At 54.0% G+C, this 17,431-nt stretch overlaps 8 protein-coding genes across 8 annotated transcripts; 3 read left to right on the forward strand and 5 right to left on the reverse strand.

Annotated features, from left to right (window-relative positions):
- Positions 1-790: 790 nt before the first annotated feature.
- A1O7_00253 (uncharacterized protein) lies at positions 791-2,575 on the reverse strand (the record flags this gene model as incomplete). The annotated part of the gene is made up of 1 exon (XM_007754295.1): positions 791-2,575. One exon carries the CDS (start codon positions 2,573-2,575, stop codon positions 791-793), a length of 1,785 nt encoding a protein of 594 aa, XP_007752485.1.
- Positions 2,576-3,845: 1,270 nt separating this feature from the next.
- Positions 3,846-4,417, reverse strand: A1O7_00254 (uncharacterized protein; the record flags this gene model as incomplete). The annotated part of the gene is made up of 3 exons (XM_007754296.1): positions 3,846-3,932; positions 4,014-4,090; positions 4,291-4,417. 3 exons carry the CDS (start codon positions 4,415-4,417, stop codon positions 3,846-3,848), a joined length of 291 nt encoding a protein of 96 aa, XP_007752486.1.
- A 422-nt stretch (positions 4,418-4,839) lies between these two features.
- Positions 4,840-7,098, reverse strand: A1O7_00255 (uncharacterized protein; the record flags this gene model as incomplete). Its single annotated transcript, XM_007754297.1, has 1 exon — positions 4,840-7,098. One exon carries the CDS (start codon positions 7,096-7,098, stop codon positions 4,840-4,842), a length of 2,259 nt encoding a protein of 752 aa, XP_007752487.1.
- A 758-nt stretch (positions 7,099-7,856) lies between these two features.
- Positions 7,857-10,451, forward strand: A1O7_00256 (uncharacterized protein; the record flags this gene model as incomplete). Its single annotated transcript, XM_007754298.1, has 1 exon — positions 7,857-10,451. The coding sequence occupies one exon, from the start codon at positions 7,857-7,859 to the stop codon at positions 10,449-10,451; it is 2,595 nt and encodes an 864-aa protein (XP_007752488.1).
- Positions 10,452-10,540: 89 nt separating this feature from the next.
- Positions 10,541-11,464, reverse strand: A1O7_00257 (uncharacterized protein; the record flags this gene model as incomplete). The annotated part of the gene is made up of 1 exon (XM_007754299.1): positions 10,541-11,464. One exon carries the CDS (start codon positions 11,462-11,464, stop codon positions 10,541-10,543), a length of 924 nt encoding a protein of 307 aa, XP_007752489.1.
- A 777-nt stretch (positions 11,465-12,241) lies between these two features.
- Positions 12,242-13,913, forward strand: A1O7_00258 (uncharacterized protein; the record flags this gene model as incomplete). Its single annotated transcript, XM_007754300.1, has 2 exons — positions 12,242-13,575; positions 13,631-13,913. The coding sequence occupies 2 exons, from the start codon at positions 12,242-12,244 to the stop codon at positions 13,911-13,913; spliced, it is 1,617 nt and encodes a 538-aa protein (XP_007752490.1).
- A 686-nt stretch (positions 13,914-14,599) lies between these two features.
- Positions 14,600-15,154, reverse strand: A1O7_00259 (dehydroquinase class II; the record flags this gene model as incomplete). Its single annotated transcript, XM_007754301.1, has 1 exon — positions 14,600-15,154. The coding sequence occupies one exon, from the start codon at positions 15,152-15,154 to the stop codon at positions 14,600-14,602; it is 555 nt and encodes a 184-aa protein (XP_007752491.1).
- A 1,021-nt stretch (positions 15,155-16,175) lies between these two features.
- A1O7_00260 (myo-inositol-1(or 4)-monophosphatase) lies at positions 16,176-17,267 on the forward strand (the record flags this gene model as incomplete). Its single annotated transcript, XM_007754302.1, has 1 exon — positions 16,176-17,267. One exon carries the CDS (start codon positions 16,176-16,178, stop codon positions 17,265-17,267), a length of 1,092 nt encoding a protein of 363 aa, XP_007752492.1.
- Positions 17,268-17,431: the final 164 nt, after the last annotated feature.

Genomic DNA, 17,431 nt, shown 5'->3' on the forward strand with positions numbered 1-17,431 from the left:
GGGGTTTTTGGGATTTCGTTTCAGGGCGTCACTTCCTGGTGATGCTTGTTTGAGCACCCAACATAATTGCCCGTTACTGTGATCTCAAATCATCATACGGAGGGTTGGGGATCCCCTTTCATTTCCTGGTATTCCTTTTGTCGAGGAAATGATTCAAACGACAGTTACTGTGACTTTGATCGTGACTGTGATTGACTGTGTAAGGGAACTAATCTAATTGACCGCTCGGTGAGTTTAATTTTATTGCGATTTGACTTTGTTGTTGTCGAGTCGAAGAGATACATATCATACCGCGAGGTCAAGTCCAGTCACGGAGGGGCTCGGTATGTAGGGAAAAGCCGGGGTGCTCGCGCGCTGATGTCGATAAGGTGTCAACCGCCGACGAAAGAGTATTGGGGAGGTATGTTGGATGCAATGTACGTGAATGAATGAACCTGTAACAATCTACCTGGGTACATCTCTCTACATGTGCCTACCTCTACCCCTCCGTTGGCTGGACTCGATACATTAATGAACTGGGAGTGGCGATGGGGATGGATCTCACATTGGCGTTGCGCTGAGCTCAGTTCGTCCCTTCCTCTCCTCTACACCGCATTTCGCTGTCTTTCTGTGCATGCGCCTATGTATGTATCCCTCGCATTGACAATCTTCGCCAAGGTCATATCCTCATGGCAACAAAAGCTGATCTGAGGTCTGAGGTCTGAGGTCTGAGGTCTGAGGTCTTCATCCCGTGTGCTGGATAATCCCATCCGCGTCCTGTCGAGTCTGGTCGAGCCTAGTGAAAACTCCGTCATCGTATCCGCACCGTCCTTCTTTTCCAACCCCACAGCTTGGGGTTTTCTATGTCGGCCATGATAATGTCTCTAGGAAATATTGTACCGACTCGCTCCACGGGGTTTTCTCCGCCGCGGACTGCCGCTACAACAAGCATCCTACATTCCCAGTACAAGGAGTAGGACCACGCGCGAGGTAACAAGCCGAGCAGCTTGCACGGTGGCTGGAGAATGTGCTCGAGCTCGTCCAAGTCATAATTCGTGCTCATTACAATGGATGCATGAGATTCACCATCTTTGCCTGGCATGGTCACGAGGACGCCGTCTGGCTTCGATGCCGCCCGGAGTCCACTCCATTGGAACTCGCATACCTGTGCTGTGATGTGGAGGATTTGGGGCATGACGCTAAGCAAGTCGTTTCCGCGCATCAGAGACACATCAATCAACGGAGTCAAGCGGCCTGTTTGGTCTTCAAGCATAACCTCCGAGGTAGTCGGGCCTGTAGCGGGAGGTGACACGCTAGGCTCGAACATATATCCGCGGCCGGCCCAACCCGCCCAGGACCAACTGGGGAAGTCATGTAGACGGCGCCTGCTGCCCAGAACTCTCCAGGAAAGCTGTTCCGTGAAACGCTCCGTGACGTGATCTTGCGGCAATGGAATGCCGTACAAGTGCCGGACTCTTGGGGTGGTGTCCGGAGCTTCTGGTCTCTCAAGAAGACCCAAGACAGCATTCAGGGCGTCTGATTCATACGTCAGAGCCCTTTCAGAGACGGCTTTTATGTGGCGCCAGGCGGTGTTCATCGTATCGATATCTGTTGGGTCGGCTTTTGGGTTGTCATTTCTGCGTCCCTTCATGAAACGCGGCAGGGTGTCTGCATTGACCACGAATTCGCACGATTGAGAGGCCCGACACTCAAAATATACTTGGTGATCAGTAAAGTACAGCCGCCGGGCTGACGATACCTCCTCTTGATATGTCCATCCTCGTGTTATATATCTGGACTCCTCCAGAGCCAATCTCAGTGGCGTGTCAAAGACGATATAGTCATGGCCGCCGATTTGGATACAACACTGTTCCAGCCGATGTCGGGCTTGCACGCCAGGGAGACCGTAGTCAGCTCCATCGCCAGCCGCAGCAATAATGACCAGCTCGGCGGATTCATACAGCACAGCCATTGACCTGAGATCATTGTAGAAGTCTGTCGTTTCATCCTGCGGCAAGCAGAGACGATCCACCCAGAGATAACGCATGTTGACGTGCTTTGTGACAATGATGGCGTCTTCGATGGTCTGTGGTAAAGGGCCAAGCGATTCGCCGACGTGATGCTTCACACGCGTGTTGAAAGTAGCCGAAGATGATCCCCATAGATAGCTTAACGCTACATAGTCCATGTCGCCCCTGTCTTGCACGATAGTCCTGGTGTTGCAGTCCAGCAAGTAGTGTGGACGAGTCTCCCGACTTGGCCGTGAGCTACAGCAACTCGGATGTTCCCTTCGACACTGTTCGATCCAATTTCGCACAAGACCGAAGTCGATACCCTGGGTCTGGATCCGCCGACCTTGTGAGCATTGGGAATTGTCTGGCGGATAAAGAGGTAATATGAGACCGGAATCCTCGTTGAAGTGGAAGATCGCAGCTTCTTCTAGTCGATCCCTTTCGAGCAATGCGACGCCCGACTTGCTGCGCGAAGTGTACAGATCCGGTGGATACGAGCCAATTATGATATGTGGCTTGAAATTGCCCCAGAGGTCACCTCTATGATATGGGGAAACAATCAGACTATCTACAAAGTCTTTCATGTTGCCTTTCTTTGTGTGGGCCAAGAGTACGCAAAGACGACAGGAGGGTTCAAGCTCGTCTTGCCTGATATACTTCAAGACGATTGCCCTTTGGTCCTTCCCAAAGAGTAAGTCCGTCGACGAAAAAGGAGCCTCGAGATCCAGTGAAGCGCAGTCGTCGCACAGCTTCTGGGGGAGGTGACGGAGTACATCAGCTGAAATTGAGCACATCCTTGTCTCTGCCTCTATCCAGCATTATCGGACTATGAATCGAGGAGTGTTGGCTGTATTCAGCATGACTGACATATGGATCGAAGTGGTGACTGTATTCTTCTGTCCTCGACTGTGGACTCTTAAAGGATTTCATGAGTGGCCAAGGTCATGGCTTGCAAACAGGCATCGAGGCGCAGCGGCTATTGAGCCCCGCCGTGTTTGAGTGGTTGATCAGGGAACTTTTGTCGTGGTGAAAAGTATCCAGCCATCTGGCGGCTATGCTCGCGCAGAAGGACAGCGGGATCCAAGCTCTTGAAATGGCCATTGGTGTATCCTGCCAGATGCGGAGTTCGATCCTGGCGTCACGGACCGTAAAGTAGCCACCGTTCCCGTGCCAGGGTCCAAACGAGTAAAACGGTGGTTGAGACGTACATGAGCATCCACTGAAGAAAGAGCGAGCTTGACGAAGATCGTGGTTGGAGAGGCAAGAGCACGAGTTTGCGATCTGAACCCAAAGTTCCCACAGACGAGGCTCGGCCAAGCAGCTTCTGAGGAAACAGACAGCCGCATGCCTAACTATTGCACACTTAAGTGCTTGTCCTCAATATGTACGGTGCATGGGCAAAACAGCATCACAAACACACATACGCTGCGAAAGGATTATATATGTGGCCTTGCAGTGGTACAGCACCATAGCATCCTTCAACAGTCGCCTCGACCAACATCACATCAACATAGTCGCCTTCCTGCCGGTACGCCCCTTCCAGATCAAGATCAATGTACCTCTCGGCCTCCGCACCATGCAGCTGCCCGAAGCAGATCACAGTAATCGCAAGCAGAAATTTCCCGAGGTCGGCCACGACGGCCCTGCTTTATTTCCATCCTGCTATGGTACATGCTCAAATTTTTGGAACGTTTCCTACAACGTTCCAGTCCATGCTGCGTGAAGTTGCCCAGGGAAGTCTGCACATATATTGTCATCATCCCCCGAAGTTCCCAGCCAGAGTGAAGTAGGTTTGTAGGCGTCGAGCGTCATGAAGCCGCACTCGTAATGACGCGATAAGTACGTACTATCATCTCAGGTCTTCTTCTTCGGCCCCGAAATCAACGGGTACAGTCGTCCCAGATGGTGGTTTATCGTGGATTTGGCCTTCGCAGGGGGTTTCTATCCGCGCACATAGTCAGCAAATGATCCAACCCAATCGGAACGTGGATGCAAGTGGTGCATGGAATAGTCGTAACGTACAGGTGCATCCATGCATTCGCGCAGGACTTTTTCGAGGTGTCCACACCCTCCTGAAGCGGCACCGGCGGCCCAGCAGTCTATTCAAGGAGTATGTCAGTATGATGTGCAGGATCCCTAGCGTGCCCTCCAGCTCTTCAAATCGACATGCAGCCATGTTCATGCTTCATTATCCCAACTCCTCTTCTTGATAGCGTCAAGGTTGCCACAAGGTTTCTGCTATCTCCCCAGGTCTTCCACCTTTGTTTATCTTCGATAGCGGCCCGCGGGTAGAACGTACTCAACATAGCGGTCATGGGTCCCAGACAGGGATTCGGCTCCTGCTTGTCGGGATGCCTGATTTTTAAGCGCGACACGGTTTGTAAGCGCACTGGATTTATAGCCGTGGAGGCACCCCGAGGCGGCATCTTGCAACGTATAGCAGTGTCGAGCAAGGCGGCAGGAGCTGAGGGGATATGGATGGGTGACCCTAGTTGAACGCAGCTCGATTTTTGCGGATAGGTGAACGCAGTCGTTCTACAATGATTGAGAGCCTGAGGGCGATTCCGGAAGAGGCTTAGGAAGGACACACGTACACCCTGATCAGTTGCTTTGTAGCTCGAGGTTGTCGAGGAGTTGAGTCTCACAGCTTGTTCGAGAAAATGTGCTTGGTCCTCCATCCTGGCAGGTTCAACGCGCATTTTGTGTCCGGTATAACCTCGGTTATTTGCCAAGGCTGCAACACGACTCACAGACAAGGCTGAGCTATTGGCCATGTGACACGTAGTACGAAGTAGTACCGTGTAATTGACGCTAAAAGCCTGGACGACCTAGATGACTGGACTGTTATCTACCTGAAAATGTCCTCAAACGACATTCTCCCAAGTTGAGCATCATCGCCCCTCGCGGCCACAGCCTGGCCTCCAGAAGCCAGACTACCACCATTGAACGCTGGGCCCATGTACCCTTCTGACAACATCAGGCGATCCGGATCATTACAGAAAGCTTGGAAAGTAGAATCGTCGGCAAACCCAAAGTCTTTCAACCCTTGCGTCCGGTTCACAGTCCACTGGGTTGTATCAAGCTGAGCCATCTCATGGAACAAGGCGTCAATCTCATCGCCATCAAAGCTGGGTGATGTACCCAACCCCACAGCCATCTGTTTCTCCAAGCCGACATCCATCTGGTCTTGACCTGGTATGTCGATGCTCATACCTCCATAGTCGCTTGCTGGGGGCTCGGGTTGTTGTTGTAGTTGAAGCGCGTTGTTATAGCTCATTCCTCCCTGATAGCCAACTGATACCGGCCGCTCGGCATGGCGTGTGGTCGAACCAAGAAGGGTAGGATGCGGTTGGAAACCGAAGGGAGAGATTGGAAGCAGAGGGCTGTTAACAGAGGCCGAATTGTGGGCCGAGAGACTCGGAGCCCCAGCTGACATCGAATCGATCCCACCAGCATCGGAAGAGCTGAACCCAGGCCACGAGATCGACAATCTTGACCGCGTCTCAGCGAAATTGCCCCAGATCGCGGAAGGGCCGAGCAGATGGCAAAATGCTACTAAGATCGATGGAATACCACACTTCTCAGGCAGATTCCAGGACTGCTCAAAGAGCTCGAGGATTTCACGACATCGTGGTGCTGGGTTTTGCGGAATATCATGGGTCGTCCGGAGTAGAGCTGATTCGACTATGAAATGACATGCTTGCAAGAGCATCTGATGTGGTGGACGTCGCTCTACCTCTGCTACTGTGAAGCAGTATCGTTCGGAAAGCGCATGCAATTGATGCCAGACCGGTTGCGTCGATGATGCTCCAGGATCAACTCCATAGAAAATAATGTCTGCGGCTTCATTAGCAATTGCACATAGCTCTGTCAACCTATTGAAGCAGCTGATGGCGAAAGCGGGCTCGTGAGATGGTGGCCTAGCCCCGCCGTTAACGAGCCAAGGCTCCCATTCTTCGTGTCCGTCCTCGTCGATAAGTTGCACAGAGTTCAGATTGAATTGGCTACGTCGAAGATGTGGAGTTCTTCTCAGCCGGAGGGAAACCACCGTCTCCAAGATGAAACAACCTTGCAGTACCGCCTGCCACCTTTGCTGCCTAACGTCTGTTGGATTTCGATGTGAGCCTGGGTCGTTTCCCTGCCCGGCGAGAAAAGAAGCAGCGCTTGTAAGCGCTCTACCATGCTGTTGGGGGAAATGAGCGTCTTGCGTATCGAGAAAAGCGCGGACTGCATATCCGGTTAGCATCCAGGCAGACGTCCAGTCACCAAGTCCCACGTCGAGCAGGGCAAGCAGCAAAAGCGCTTGCACATGGTTTATTGCGAAAGGTCCACTCTCTGGTGGTATCAGATCCCTGGCACGGGCACGCATGTTGGCAACAGAAGCACCAGGTCCAATGCTGGGCTGTAGGCCCAAGTGCTTTGTTTGCTGTTGCGAGTAGGCACAGATAGCCCAGAGGCAAGCAAGGTCGCCGTTGTCCAAATGAACCGGGTTTCGTGGTCTGGTGTGCTCGTAGAACTTCCGTAGTACGTACGGTCTGTCCAGAATGGGGAAGCAACAGTGAGTATAGGTAAAATACTGGTCAAGGAGCATTGAAGCGGTTGGAGGCAGTGGTACCTTCTCTGGGGCAAGGTCTCTTGACACCAAAGGTGGAATCTCTGGCCTTCCCACGTACACGTCGATGGGTGCTGGCAACTCCAAGTTGGTATGATTGGGTCCTGTCTGCGGCCGTTGCCAAAGCAATTGGTCAGTCAAGCCGACGTGAGCTGGTGCGGTCGACTGCGTAACTGTCGATAACTCGGTCACTTTGAAATCGGAGGTCAATGCAAGGGCCTTTTCGGGATTGCTGGTCGAGGCTGGTAACATCCCGCTGTCCTCTCTGTCGCGTTTCCTCTTCAAGTCCTGCTGAGGGCCATGATCTATGCGCGACAACAGCTTTTCCAAGTCCGTGAGTACGCTGGAGTCCTTCCAGAATGTGTGGAGCTCGTCACCGAACTTCTGGTGGTTCCATATATGCAGCAATTCGTCCTCGCGCTCTTCCACCACGCGGCGCACAGCTTTGTCAAGACCATCAACCTTTTGTAGCATGACAGCCCATAACTTCTCCATTCCACGAACATATCCCTCTGGGAGTCCTCGTTTCTTGGTTGCTGCGATATATATGCAAGGTACGTTGGCATTGGCGCAGTTTGAACACTCTGGCTGGAGGCCGTCGCATTTATCTTTTCGAGTCCGACATCGTGTACAGGCGCGCGAGACGCGGGCTCGAGATCTCCTTGCGGCTTCCTCATCGTCGCTGTTCCGGGGGGGTCTCGCATCCACGCCCGTGCTATGTGAGGCCATCACAAGAGGGGAAGAGCATGCAGGCCATGTTCGAAATGACAGTTCTTGCTCCCGGGACTTGAGCCTAGGCTGTGAGAACACGAGGAGGAATTGTGGACTACGCTGTACCGACAAGGTGAACGCTGATGTTTCGTCTGTAGAGGCGCTGGTAGGTTGGTGGGAAACTATCGTCCAGAGTTCTTCCCGGCTGCTACGTAAACTTTGGTGAGTACCTACCTGTACGTATTACTGGGAGTCGGCTAGCGATAAGCCTGCGAAAGCCCTTCCAGGCTGTTTTAGGGGGTCAGTTTCAAGTGTGGGGGAAGCTCGGGACTGAGAATTAATGCCACCTAAGATCTCCAGGAGAGGTCCTTTAAGTAACAGCGCCTATCACTTTGTCCTCGGCTGGACGTCCCTTCTTCGGATGGAAGCTTGGGCGCCCCTAATTAAGGCCGCCTTAGACTAAATAATTGACACTCTAGGAGTAAGAGGACATCTCCAGCAAACAGTCGACCCGCGCTCTTGGTCGAAGATGATCACCTATCATGGCAGATCAGATTGGGGTAGTTCAGCTCGATGACACCGGTTTCGATGCGCTCTTACGACACAGTCGAGTACGGCCTCCTGTCTCTGGCGCAACCTCGTCGCATCAGTCTGGCGCCCAGACACCATCCGAGCAGCAATCGCTTCATAGTGTCCGAAATGCCTCGACAGAGCCAGAGACCTCCAAGCGTCCTTTCCAAACACCGCTTCCAGACACATCAACTTCTGGACGTCGGTTTCATCCGGATGCTTCTGTTGTCTTGGTGGGAATAAGAGCATCCGGAAAGCGGTCCTTGGGTCTAATAGCTGCCACGGCACTGGGATGGCGTTTCGTGACCGAAGACTACTACTTTCAGACTGTCAATGGCCTCTCCAGGCAGGACTACCTCAAAGTCTACGGCAGCGAGCAATTCCACAGACAGGACATCGAGACTTCCAAGCGAATGCTCGAAGAGAACAAGTACCAATGCGTCATCGACTGTGGTCTTGGGAGCCTCACGAGTGGTCTTCAGGACTACCTCAAGCGATACAGCCAGACGAATCCCGTCGTTTTCGTGGTCAGAGATATGGCTCGAATCAAGCAGCTGCTGAACCTGGACGTACGAGCTGCGAAGCTGCTTGAGAGCGGCAACTCAACACATCGAAAATGTTCCAACTACGAGTTTTACAACCAGGAGGACGATTCATCGAATGAGCTCGCAGATTCTGATTCCACAGACCGAGCCTCACCAACCTATTCTTTCAAGCTGAGAAAAGCTCAGGCCGATTTCTCTTCCTTCGTTCGGTTCATCACAGGAAAGCACACAGCTGATTCGATGTTTCTGTCCCCTTTCTCTCTAGAACGCCCTGTTGAGTCCCGAGCATTCACTCATACGCTCTTTGTCACTCTGTCAGATTTCCTTCAAGACCGTGTTGACTTTGGGGTCTTGGAGGCCGCCGGAGATGTCCTAGAGATTTATGTCGATCAATTTCAGTCATGTACAGTATCGGCAATGGCCAGGATGGTGGCCGTGGTCAGAAGGGTACTCGGAGTACCCATCCTACTGTCGGCTAGCCGCAAGCTCAGCGAGGCCGCTCTGACCGACAATTACATGACGATCTTATTGCAAGGATTGCGGCTTGGCGTACAGTACATGTCTCTGGATCTTGACCTGGAAGATGCTCAGATCCGCCAGCTCAAGGCAGTGCAAGGACACACGAAGCTTGTGGGAACGTACCTCCATCCAAACGTGGATGGCCAAGGCTGGAAAAACCCGGTATTGGTGGACATGTACAAGCGAGCGGTATACCTTAAACTTGAGCTAATACGTCTTCTCAATGTCCCCATGTCTCGTCAGGAGAATGACAGTGCGATATGGTTCAAGGAACGATTGAAAGGACTCAAGGGTCCTCAACTTCCCTGCATAGCCTACAATACCGGTCCTCTTGGGCGAACATCGCAAATGATGAATTCGATCCTGACCTCGGTCACTCACCCCAGCATCACAGGCGTTCAATTTGACATGGAGCATACTCTCCGACCGCTATTGTCCTCCGAGAGCATCATCAGTGGCCTATCCGGCAGCTACATTTTTGACCCTCTGCACTTCTATATAGTCGGCGCCAATGTCTCTGGGTCGTTATCTCCTGCGATGCATAATGCCGCCTATCAACTTGTCGGCCTGAAACACAAGTACAGCACTAGGAACATCACGACGTGGGAGGACATCGAAGAACTTGCGAAAGATGATGCTATGGGCGGATTGAGCATCGTGCAACCCTACAAGGTCAAACTTGTTGGTCGCACGCATGCGCTTAGTGGGCACGCCAAAGCCATCGGCGCCCTTAACACCCTGCTACCTCTGCGCGAGACGACTGCTGGGGCTTCGTCTGCTCTGGAAGCTCAAGCTCTTTCCCGCAATCATGCAGGGCGTATCATCGGATGGTTTGGGGATAATACCGATTTCATTGGTATCCTGAACTGCGTGAAGCGAAGCCTATCCCCACGCAATGCAATTCAGCCCAGAACAACGAGTCTGGTCATTGGTGCCGGGGGCATGGCAAGGGCTGCGGTGTATGCGATGCTGCAGATAGGTTGCAAGCATGTATTTGTCTACAACAGGACCACCGCAAACACTTTGGCCCTGGCTCGACACTTTAACGAGTTGGTTCGGGCTGAAGGGAACAGCAGCGCACTAAAACCTCAACAGGACTATGTGAGGGTCATTGAACGTACAACCGATGCCTGGCCGACAGATTTCGCTCTCCCAACCATTGTGGTCTCCTGTGTCACACACGAGTTACTGGACGGCAACCCAGGCGCAGATTTCGAGATGCCCGAGTCATGGCTGCAATCACCTAGTGGCGGTGTTGTCGTTGAGATGGCCTATATGACGAAGGAGACACCGTTAATCAAGCAGATCAAACAATATCGCGAGGCTACACGGAGACCATGGGTCTTGGTTGATGGCATTGAGGCGCTCATTGAGCAAGCCGTGGGTCAATTCGAATCCATGACTGGGAGAAAGGCACCAAAAGGCTGTATGGTGGACGCGGCGCGTGCATGCCTCCGCAACAACTCAACATACTACGTCGACGGCGAGCAGTTCTTTACTTGAAATGTCAATGGCGAACTTTGCCAGGATCGTGGGAACATACGCTAGACGAAAACACTTTCGGTTACGAGTACATCCTCTTGCTCCCAGAGTCATGGGCCGGCCATTTGTCCCCGGACTGCCGAGCGAGCGATATCTCGCAGCCTGTCATCAATCTCGATACCAGTCCAGAGACTCGCCTGTGCGAGTCCTTGTCCGATCATTGCTTCTATCCCACCAATCACCTGCCACCCGGAGGCGAGTGCAAGTCTAGATATCTCAGTGTCAGGAGTGGGGTGATAGCACATTTCCAACAATGGGCCCTTCTCTTCCGCGTTCAGGAAAAAGGATAAAATCTCCCGCACCGTCTTCTCGTCCTCCGTTCTGGGAGTGAAATCCGGAACAGCACTGACGACAGCTCCAGGAGGTGTCAGACTTTTGGCCTGTTCAGTCGTGGAAACACACATCAGATTCTCCCCGAGCCCTCGGGCGTGGCATTCTTGAAGCACAGCCTCGACTTCGCTGGCATCCCGGTTGATGATATATATCGGTGAACAGCCCATGAATTCCTGCAAGGCATAGATGGCTGCTCTGCAAGTGCCTCCTCCGCCCACGACGAGGCCTGGTTTCCCTCGGTAAGAGGAGCCTGCGACATTGTTGAAGAACGCATCACGGATACCCAAACAATCGGTATTCGTGCCACAGTATTTCCTCGATCCGTTCTGGCCTGTCTTGAACACAATTGTGTTGACTGCACCGATGGTCCTCCCTTCATCTGTCAATTCGTCAAGATGCGGGATTACGGCAACTTTGAATGGCATGGTGACGCCGCTCCCCATGCATTTCGGATCACTCTTCATATGCCTTAAAAAAGCCTCAAGGTCCGTTGTCTCGCAGAGCAATTGAGCCCATTGTTTCCCTAGAGCTGAGTATATCGCGCGATGCAGTGAAGGTGATTTGGAGTGAGCTATCGGATAGCCAACGAGGTAAGCGACGCGGTCTAGCGACGAGGTATCTGGAGCGGTGAATTGTGCCATTGCTCAGTCAGGTTCAGAGAGCGCTGTTGACACGCGACGACAATGCTTTGAATCTCCAGCAGTTGCTGTCACGAATGGGCGGGAAAACCAGGTTTCCAAAGACCAGGATGCAGCCTTCTTTCAATCGCCAACCGCATGGACTTGTGTAAGGAGAGCTGACATACACTGAGTGACCACCGCACATGGGATATTCTATTGCCATTGACAAGCCTTCGGTGGGCACATTCATGACTGAAGACACGAGCGGAAGTTCGCCCGACGTGCACCGTTCATGCTTCCGATGCGAAGGAAGCGAGACTCCGGTTACCGACGGTGAAAATTGCGTTCAGGATCGGCCCCTAAGCCTGCGTCATCCATGCGTCTCTAGAGGCTGGAATCGGAGCAACAGCGAGGTGGATAAACACAAACCCGCCGCGTCGTGACCGGAAAAGAACACTCTCTGATTGCCTACTGGCTGGGAGCTACCCCGGTCTCCTCTCCGCACCCTCGGAATGCGGATCAGAACTGGCAACCACAGACGACAGAGACCTAAGGGAGTCGAGGACCGCGGATGTGGGTTGGATAGCCGATCCTCTGAACCCCGTGGATCAACTCTGGGGGAAAAGTCTTCTGCGCACGGTCGTGTCCGATGAGCTTCCGTCAGATTGCTGTCGATCCTCCTTCTGCGTTGTCCTGAATAATTACTTATATTCCGCTCGTGGCCACGTTTCCCCAGATTTCTACAGAGAGCAGCCTCACTCCAGATCCGTTGCCCTTTCCCTTCAACTAGCAAGCAAGATGGGTCTCCTTAACTTGGTCGAAGACCGCCCTACCCCCAAGGTTGTCTACAACTGGCGGGTCTACTTCTCAGCGGCCGTCGCAGCGTCGGCAGCGATGATGATCGGCTACGACTCTGCATTCATCGGCGGCACTCTGGCCTTGACGTCGTTCAAAGACGAATTCCACTTCGACCGCCTCTCCAAGTCGGCCGTCGACCTTACGTCGGCGAACATCGTCTCTTGCTATCAAGCAGGAGCATTTTTCGGCGCCTTCTTCGCGTACCCTGCCGGCCACTACCTCGGACGCAAGATCGGCCTGACCATCTTCGCCGCGATTTTCACCCTGGGAGCGGGATTGATGCTGGGCGCCAGCGGAGCTCGTGGTCTCGGTTTGATCTACGGAGGTCGCGTCCTCGCCGGCATGGGAGTGGGCGGTGCGTCCAACCTTTCTCCGATCTACTGCTCCGAGGTCGCACCACCAGCCATCCGTGGCCGCCTGGTCGGGCTGTACGAGATGGCATGGCAGATTGGTGGGCTCGTGGGTTTCTGGATCAACTACGGCGTGTCCGAGACCATGAGCCCCTCACACAGACAATGGATCATTCCCTTCGCCGTCCAACTCATCCCCGCGGGACTTTTGTTCGTCGGTGCCCTTGTCATCCGCGAGTCCCCGCGCTGGCTTTTCTCCCGAGGACGACGTGAGGAAGGAATCAAGAACCTGTGCTGGCTCCGCATGCTCCCGCCCGACCACATCTACATGCAAGAGGAGATCTTCGCCATCGACAACGCGATCGAGGACCAACGCACCACAGTCGGGTTGGGCTTCTGGCAACCATTCCGGGCAGTCGTCAACGACCGCAAAGTCACCTACCGCTTCCTCCTCGGTGGTTCTCTCTTCCTGTGGCAGAACGCCACGGGCATCAACGCCATCAACTACTACTCGCCCACCGTGTTCAAGTCCATCGGGATTACTGGCACAAACACGTCGCTCCTGACGACGGGGATCTTTGGGGTCCTCAAAACCGTGGTCACCCTCTTCTGGCTCTTCTTCCTGATTGACAAGCTCGGTCGGCGCGCGCTGCTCATGTACGGCGCCATCGCGGGCTCGCTTTGCATGTGGTATATCGGCGGATACATCGCGGTGGCCAACCCGGCCGGCAACCCCAGCGGCAAGTTATCTTCAGGAGGTATTAGTGCCATGGCCTTCTTCTACCTATGGACTATCTCATACACACCCTCGTGGAACGGCGTCCCCTGGGTCCTGAACTCCGAGATGTTCAGCCAGAACGTGCGCACGCTGGCGCAGGCGTTTGCGGCGGCGAACAATTGGTTTTGGAATTTCATCATTGCGAGGTGCGTGTGCCCCATTTTCTTTATTTCAAGTGCCACAGGGCTAATAACGCTTCAGATTCACTCCGCAAATGTTCGCCTCAATGTCCTACGGCGTCTACATGTTCTTTGCATCCCTGATGCTCTGCGCCGCCGTCTACGTCTTCTTCCTGATCCCCGAGACCAAAGGCATCCCTCTGGAGGCCATGGACCGGCTGTTCAGCAGAGAAGTCCCCGCGCGGCACGCTCACAGGACGGTCCTCAATCACCTCAGGCTGGAGGAGCAAGATTTCCGGCGTCAAAGCATCAGTGGCGAGAAGGAGGATGTGGAGGAACGGGAAATCGCTGTGGGGAAGGTGTAAGAAGCTTTGGACAATGTCCCTTTCTGCCGATCGCCACGTGCAAGGGACTTGACAGGCTGGTCTTAGGACGTAACGATTGGACTGTGCGAATGTTTGACCAGATATGCCGTACGAGGTAGAATAGGGTAGGTATGGAATGGACCTTGTTACGCCATCTACCGTGACTTTCAGTCTGGTCATCTCTTGAGCTTGAGTTTGTTCCTTTGCTCCCCGTATCTGATGTATGGGTGTCGATGCCATCCATACCAACTAATGAAGCGAAGTGACGAGTCGAGTCGAATCGCTGACTTGCCTCTACTATGTATGCCTCTATGCATTTCTGCCAGCGTTGACCCGTAGACAGGCCGTTTAGGGGTCGTGCTTGCAACGATATCATACTCCGTGATATCAGACACATCACAGCATATCAACACCAAACCCTCACTAAATTGATACCGCCCAGCAATTCACATAGCACACGCTTCATTCAGCGGAGAATACATCCAAGAGCATTCCCCTTCCAACTTCCAATGCCCAGTCCGACTCCCAGTACAGTCCAATTCCAATCCAATTCCATTCCCACCTTCACTTTCCCATCCGAGTTCAATACGGGTGTATCTTCCCCCGCCTAATTCGAGGCCACCTGCCTCCGTAACCACCTCTCCTCTGACTTACTTCAAGTTCCTCCTTCGCCCTCCCTTTTCTTCTCATCTTCGTCCCCTATCCTTCCCATCCTCCTCATCCCACTTCGCCCCCCAGAACTCCAAAGCAGCCCGATACCCATACACCCCCAACCCAGCAACCACCCCGACAGCCTTATCGGAGAAGTAACTATGCCTCCGAAATTCCTCCCGCGCATGCACATTCGAGACATGTACCTCCACAAAGGGGAACCCCGTGGCCAGAAGCGCGTCCCGGATCGCCACGCTCGTGTGCGTGAATGCCGCGGGGTTGATGATGACAGCGGTGCGATCGTGTGCTTTCGGTGACTCACCCGCGCTCGCGCCCGCGCCCGCACTCACCCGCGGCCTCACGAAATGCGAGTGCAAAAAGTCGACGATTTCACCTTCATGGTTGGATTGGAAGTCGTGGACTTCGATGTTGTGCGTCTTGCCCAGTGAGATGGTCGACGCCACGACGTCCGGGAGGGTGGCTGAGCCGTAGATTGTGGGTTCGCGGGTGCCGAGGAGGTTGAGGTTGGGGCCGTTGATCAGGAGGATTTTCCTGCTGGGAGAGACAGAAGGAGGGGTGGGAGTGGACATTTTGGGTCTGAGCGTCTGAATCTGGGTGGGAGCTGCGTAGTCAGATCAGATCAGTGTTGATGCTGGATCATGACCAAAATCAGGTCTCGGTTCTAGTCTGGTTCTGCACAGTGTTTGGCCCTGAGTCTTGGTTTGCGCGCTCCGGTGGTATTGGGTGATGGAGAGTGTGAGTCGGTTCCGGATGCGGACAATCTCTAGGAGGTCGTATAGCGAGGTGCGAAACCTCGTCCTAGACGTCCGATTGTTGTCTGAGTATGCACTGTATATGGCGATGCTGGGGAAGGGCAATGCTGCAAGCCAGGCCGTGTGAAGAGTGAAGAGTGGTTGATCAACAGTGATGGGAATTGCCCACTTGATTCAACGCACCAAGTCAATTCCAGACGTGGTCACCACCAGTAATGATACTTTCCGTCGCATGGACTATCATCGAGCAGTACGGCGTACACCGTACCTACGTGTGGCACGAAGTCATTTAATTATCGACTGCAAATTCAAGCCTTACTTACATATGCTGTCCCGACTGTGCCCTCTTGCCGATGGTCGGCAGAGTCCGTGCCACATAGGCCGGAAGGGCGTGTCATGCGTGATCTTGCACGGAGCGGAATTGTTGGCAAGAATCATCACTGACCTGTAACCCCTCTGTATCTCTGGGAAAGGATTGTCGAGAGACTTCAACCCCAGGACGGCTGTCGGCAGAGCATTTGTCCGACGCCGGGAGCTGAGCTGCAGACACGGAAGACGGTCCCCGGGGCCCGATGCCAACCGACTCGCAGGAGACAAACACTCCGTAGTGTAGGGAGAGAAGCGGACCGGATATTGAGACCACGCATCGGCATTTGATTCCCTTTGGTCTGAACTTTCCGGCCGCACTGAGGCCTGAGGCACTCACGAAGTCTCCGTGGAAACGATTCGCAGTCACAACCAGCACGGAGTACCATGGACGTAGCGCGTGATCAGTACTGAAGCACAGCACAGCACAGCACATTCGTCCCCAGACAAGCACGTGTAGCCTTACCTAGCCATGGCATCGCCCATCCAACATGACCACGACATCCCCGATGACGACGAACTACGCACCATCTACACGTTCGCGATCCAGCTAGCCAAAGACGCCGGCAAGATGCTCCTGGACAGTCTTTACGCGCGACGACGGGACGGACAGGACGGCAGGACCCCCTCCAACCCTTCCAACGAGGATGTAACTCCCCAAGAACTCACGACGCGCGAAAAACTCAACGCCGTCGACATCGTCACGCAGACGGACCTCCAAGTCGAGGCGTTCATCCACGCCGCCATCTCCGCGCGGTACCCTACCCACGACTTTATCGGCGAGGAGATGTACTCTGCCTCTCACTCTGGTGCCACCTCGGGCACCTCCAAGGAATATCGCGTCACCCACAAGCCCACGTGGATCGTCGACCCCTTGGACGGGACCGTCAACTTCACGCACGGCTTCCCCATGTTCTGCGTGAGCATTGCGCTCGTTGTCAACCAGGTCCCGGTGGTCGGAGTCATCTACGCGCCCCTTTTGGGCCAGCTGTTCTCCGCGTGCAAGGGGCAGGGCGCCTTTTTGAACGAGGCGACGCGATTACCTTTGCTGGGCAGTGCGGGTGTGGGACCTATACCCTCGGACGCGCCTCGCAGGTGTATTTTCTCGTGCGAGTGGGGGAAGGACAGGCGGGAGGGGCCCACAGGGAACATGCGTCGCAAAGTGGACAGTTTCGTGACCATGGCGAGCGAAGTTGATGGGCCGGGCGGCAAGGGTGGCATGGTGCACGGGATGCGCAGTCTGGGAAGTGCGGCGCTGGATCTGGCGTACGTGGCCATGGGGAGCTTTGATATCTGGTGGGAAGGTGGGTGTTGGGAGTGGGATGTCGCGGCGGGGATATGTCTCGTGCATGAGGCCGGTGGGTTGGTCACGACGGCGAATCCGCCTGAGGACTGGGAGAAGGGAAGGGTCGAGGACGCCAAATTGGGCGGCCGACTATATCTTGCTATTAGACCGGCGAGCGATTGTGAGAGTGGCGAAACGGCGAGGCAGGGGCAGGAGAGATGTGTGAGGGAGGTGTGGCGGAGAGTGAGGACGCTGGATTATGATCGGCCTGGAGGGTGACAGTCATGGCCACTGTACAAGTACGTAAATGGTGTGTCAATTAGGTATGATACACCAGGCTTGTGCGAGAAAATAAGTCATGTACAGTATCAAGCGGATGGAGTTTGCGCCGTGTGCCGAAATCCCGATGAGATGAAAGTAGCCTACTTGACTATATCCGAGCG

Source organism: Cladophialophora yegresii (assembly GCF_000585515.1).
Source record: "Cladophialophora yegresii CBS 114405 chromosome Unknown aczIN-supercont1.1, whole genome shotgun sequence".
In the NCBI taxonomy this organism is placed as follows: Eukaryota; Fungi; Ascomycota; class Eurotiomycetes; order Chaetothyriales; family Herpotrichiellaceae; genus Cladophialophora; species Cladophialophora yegresii.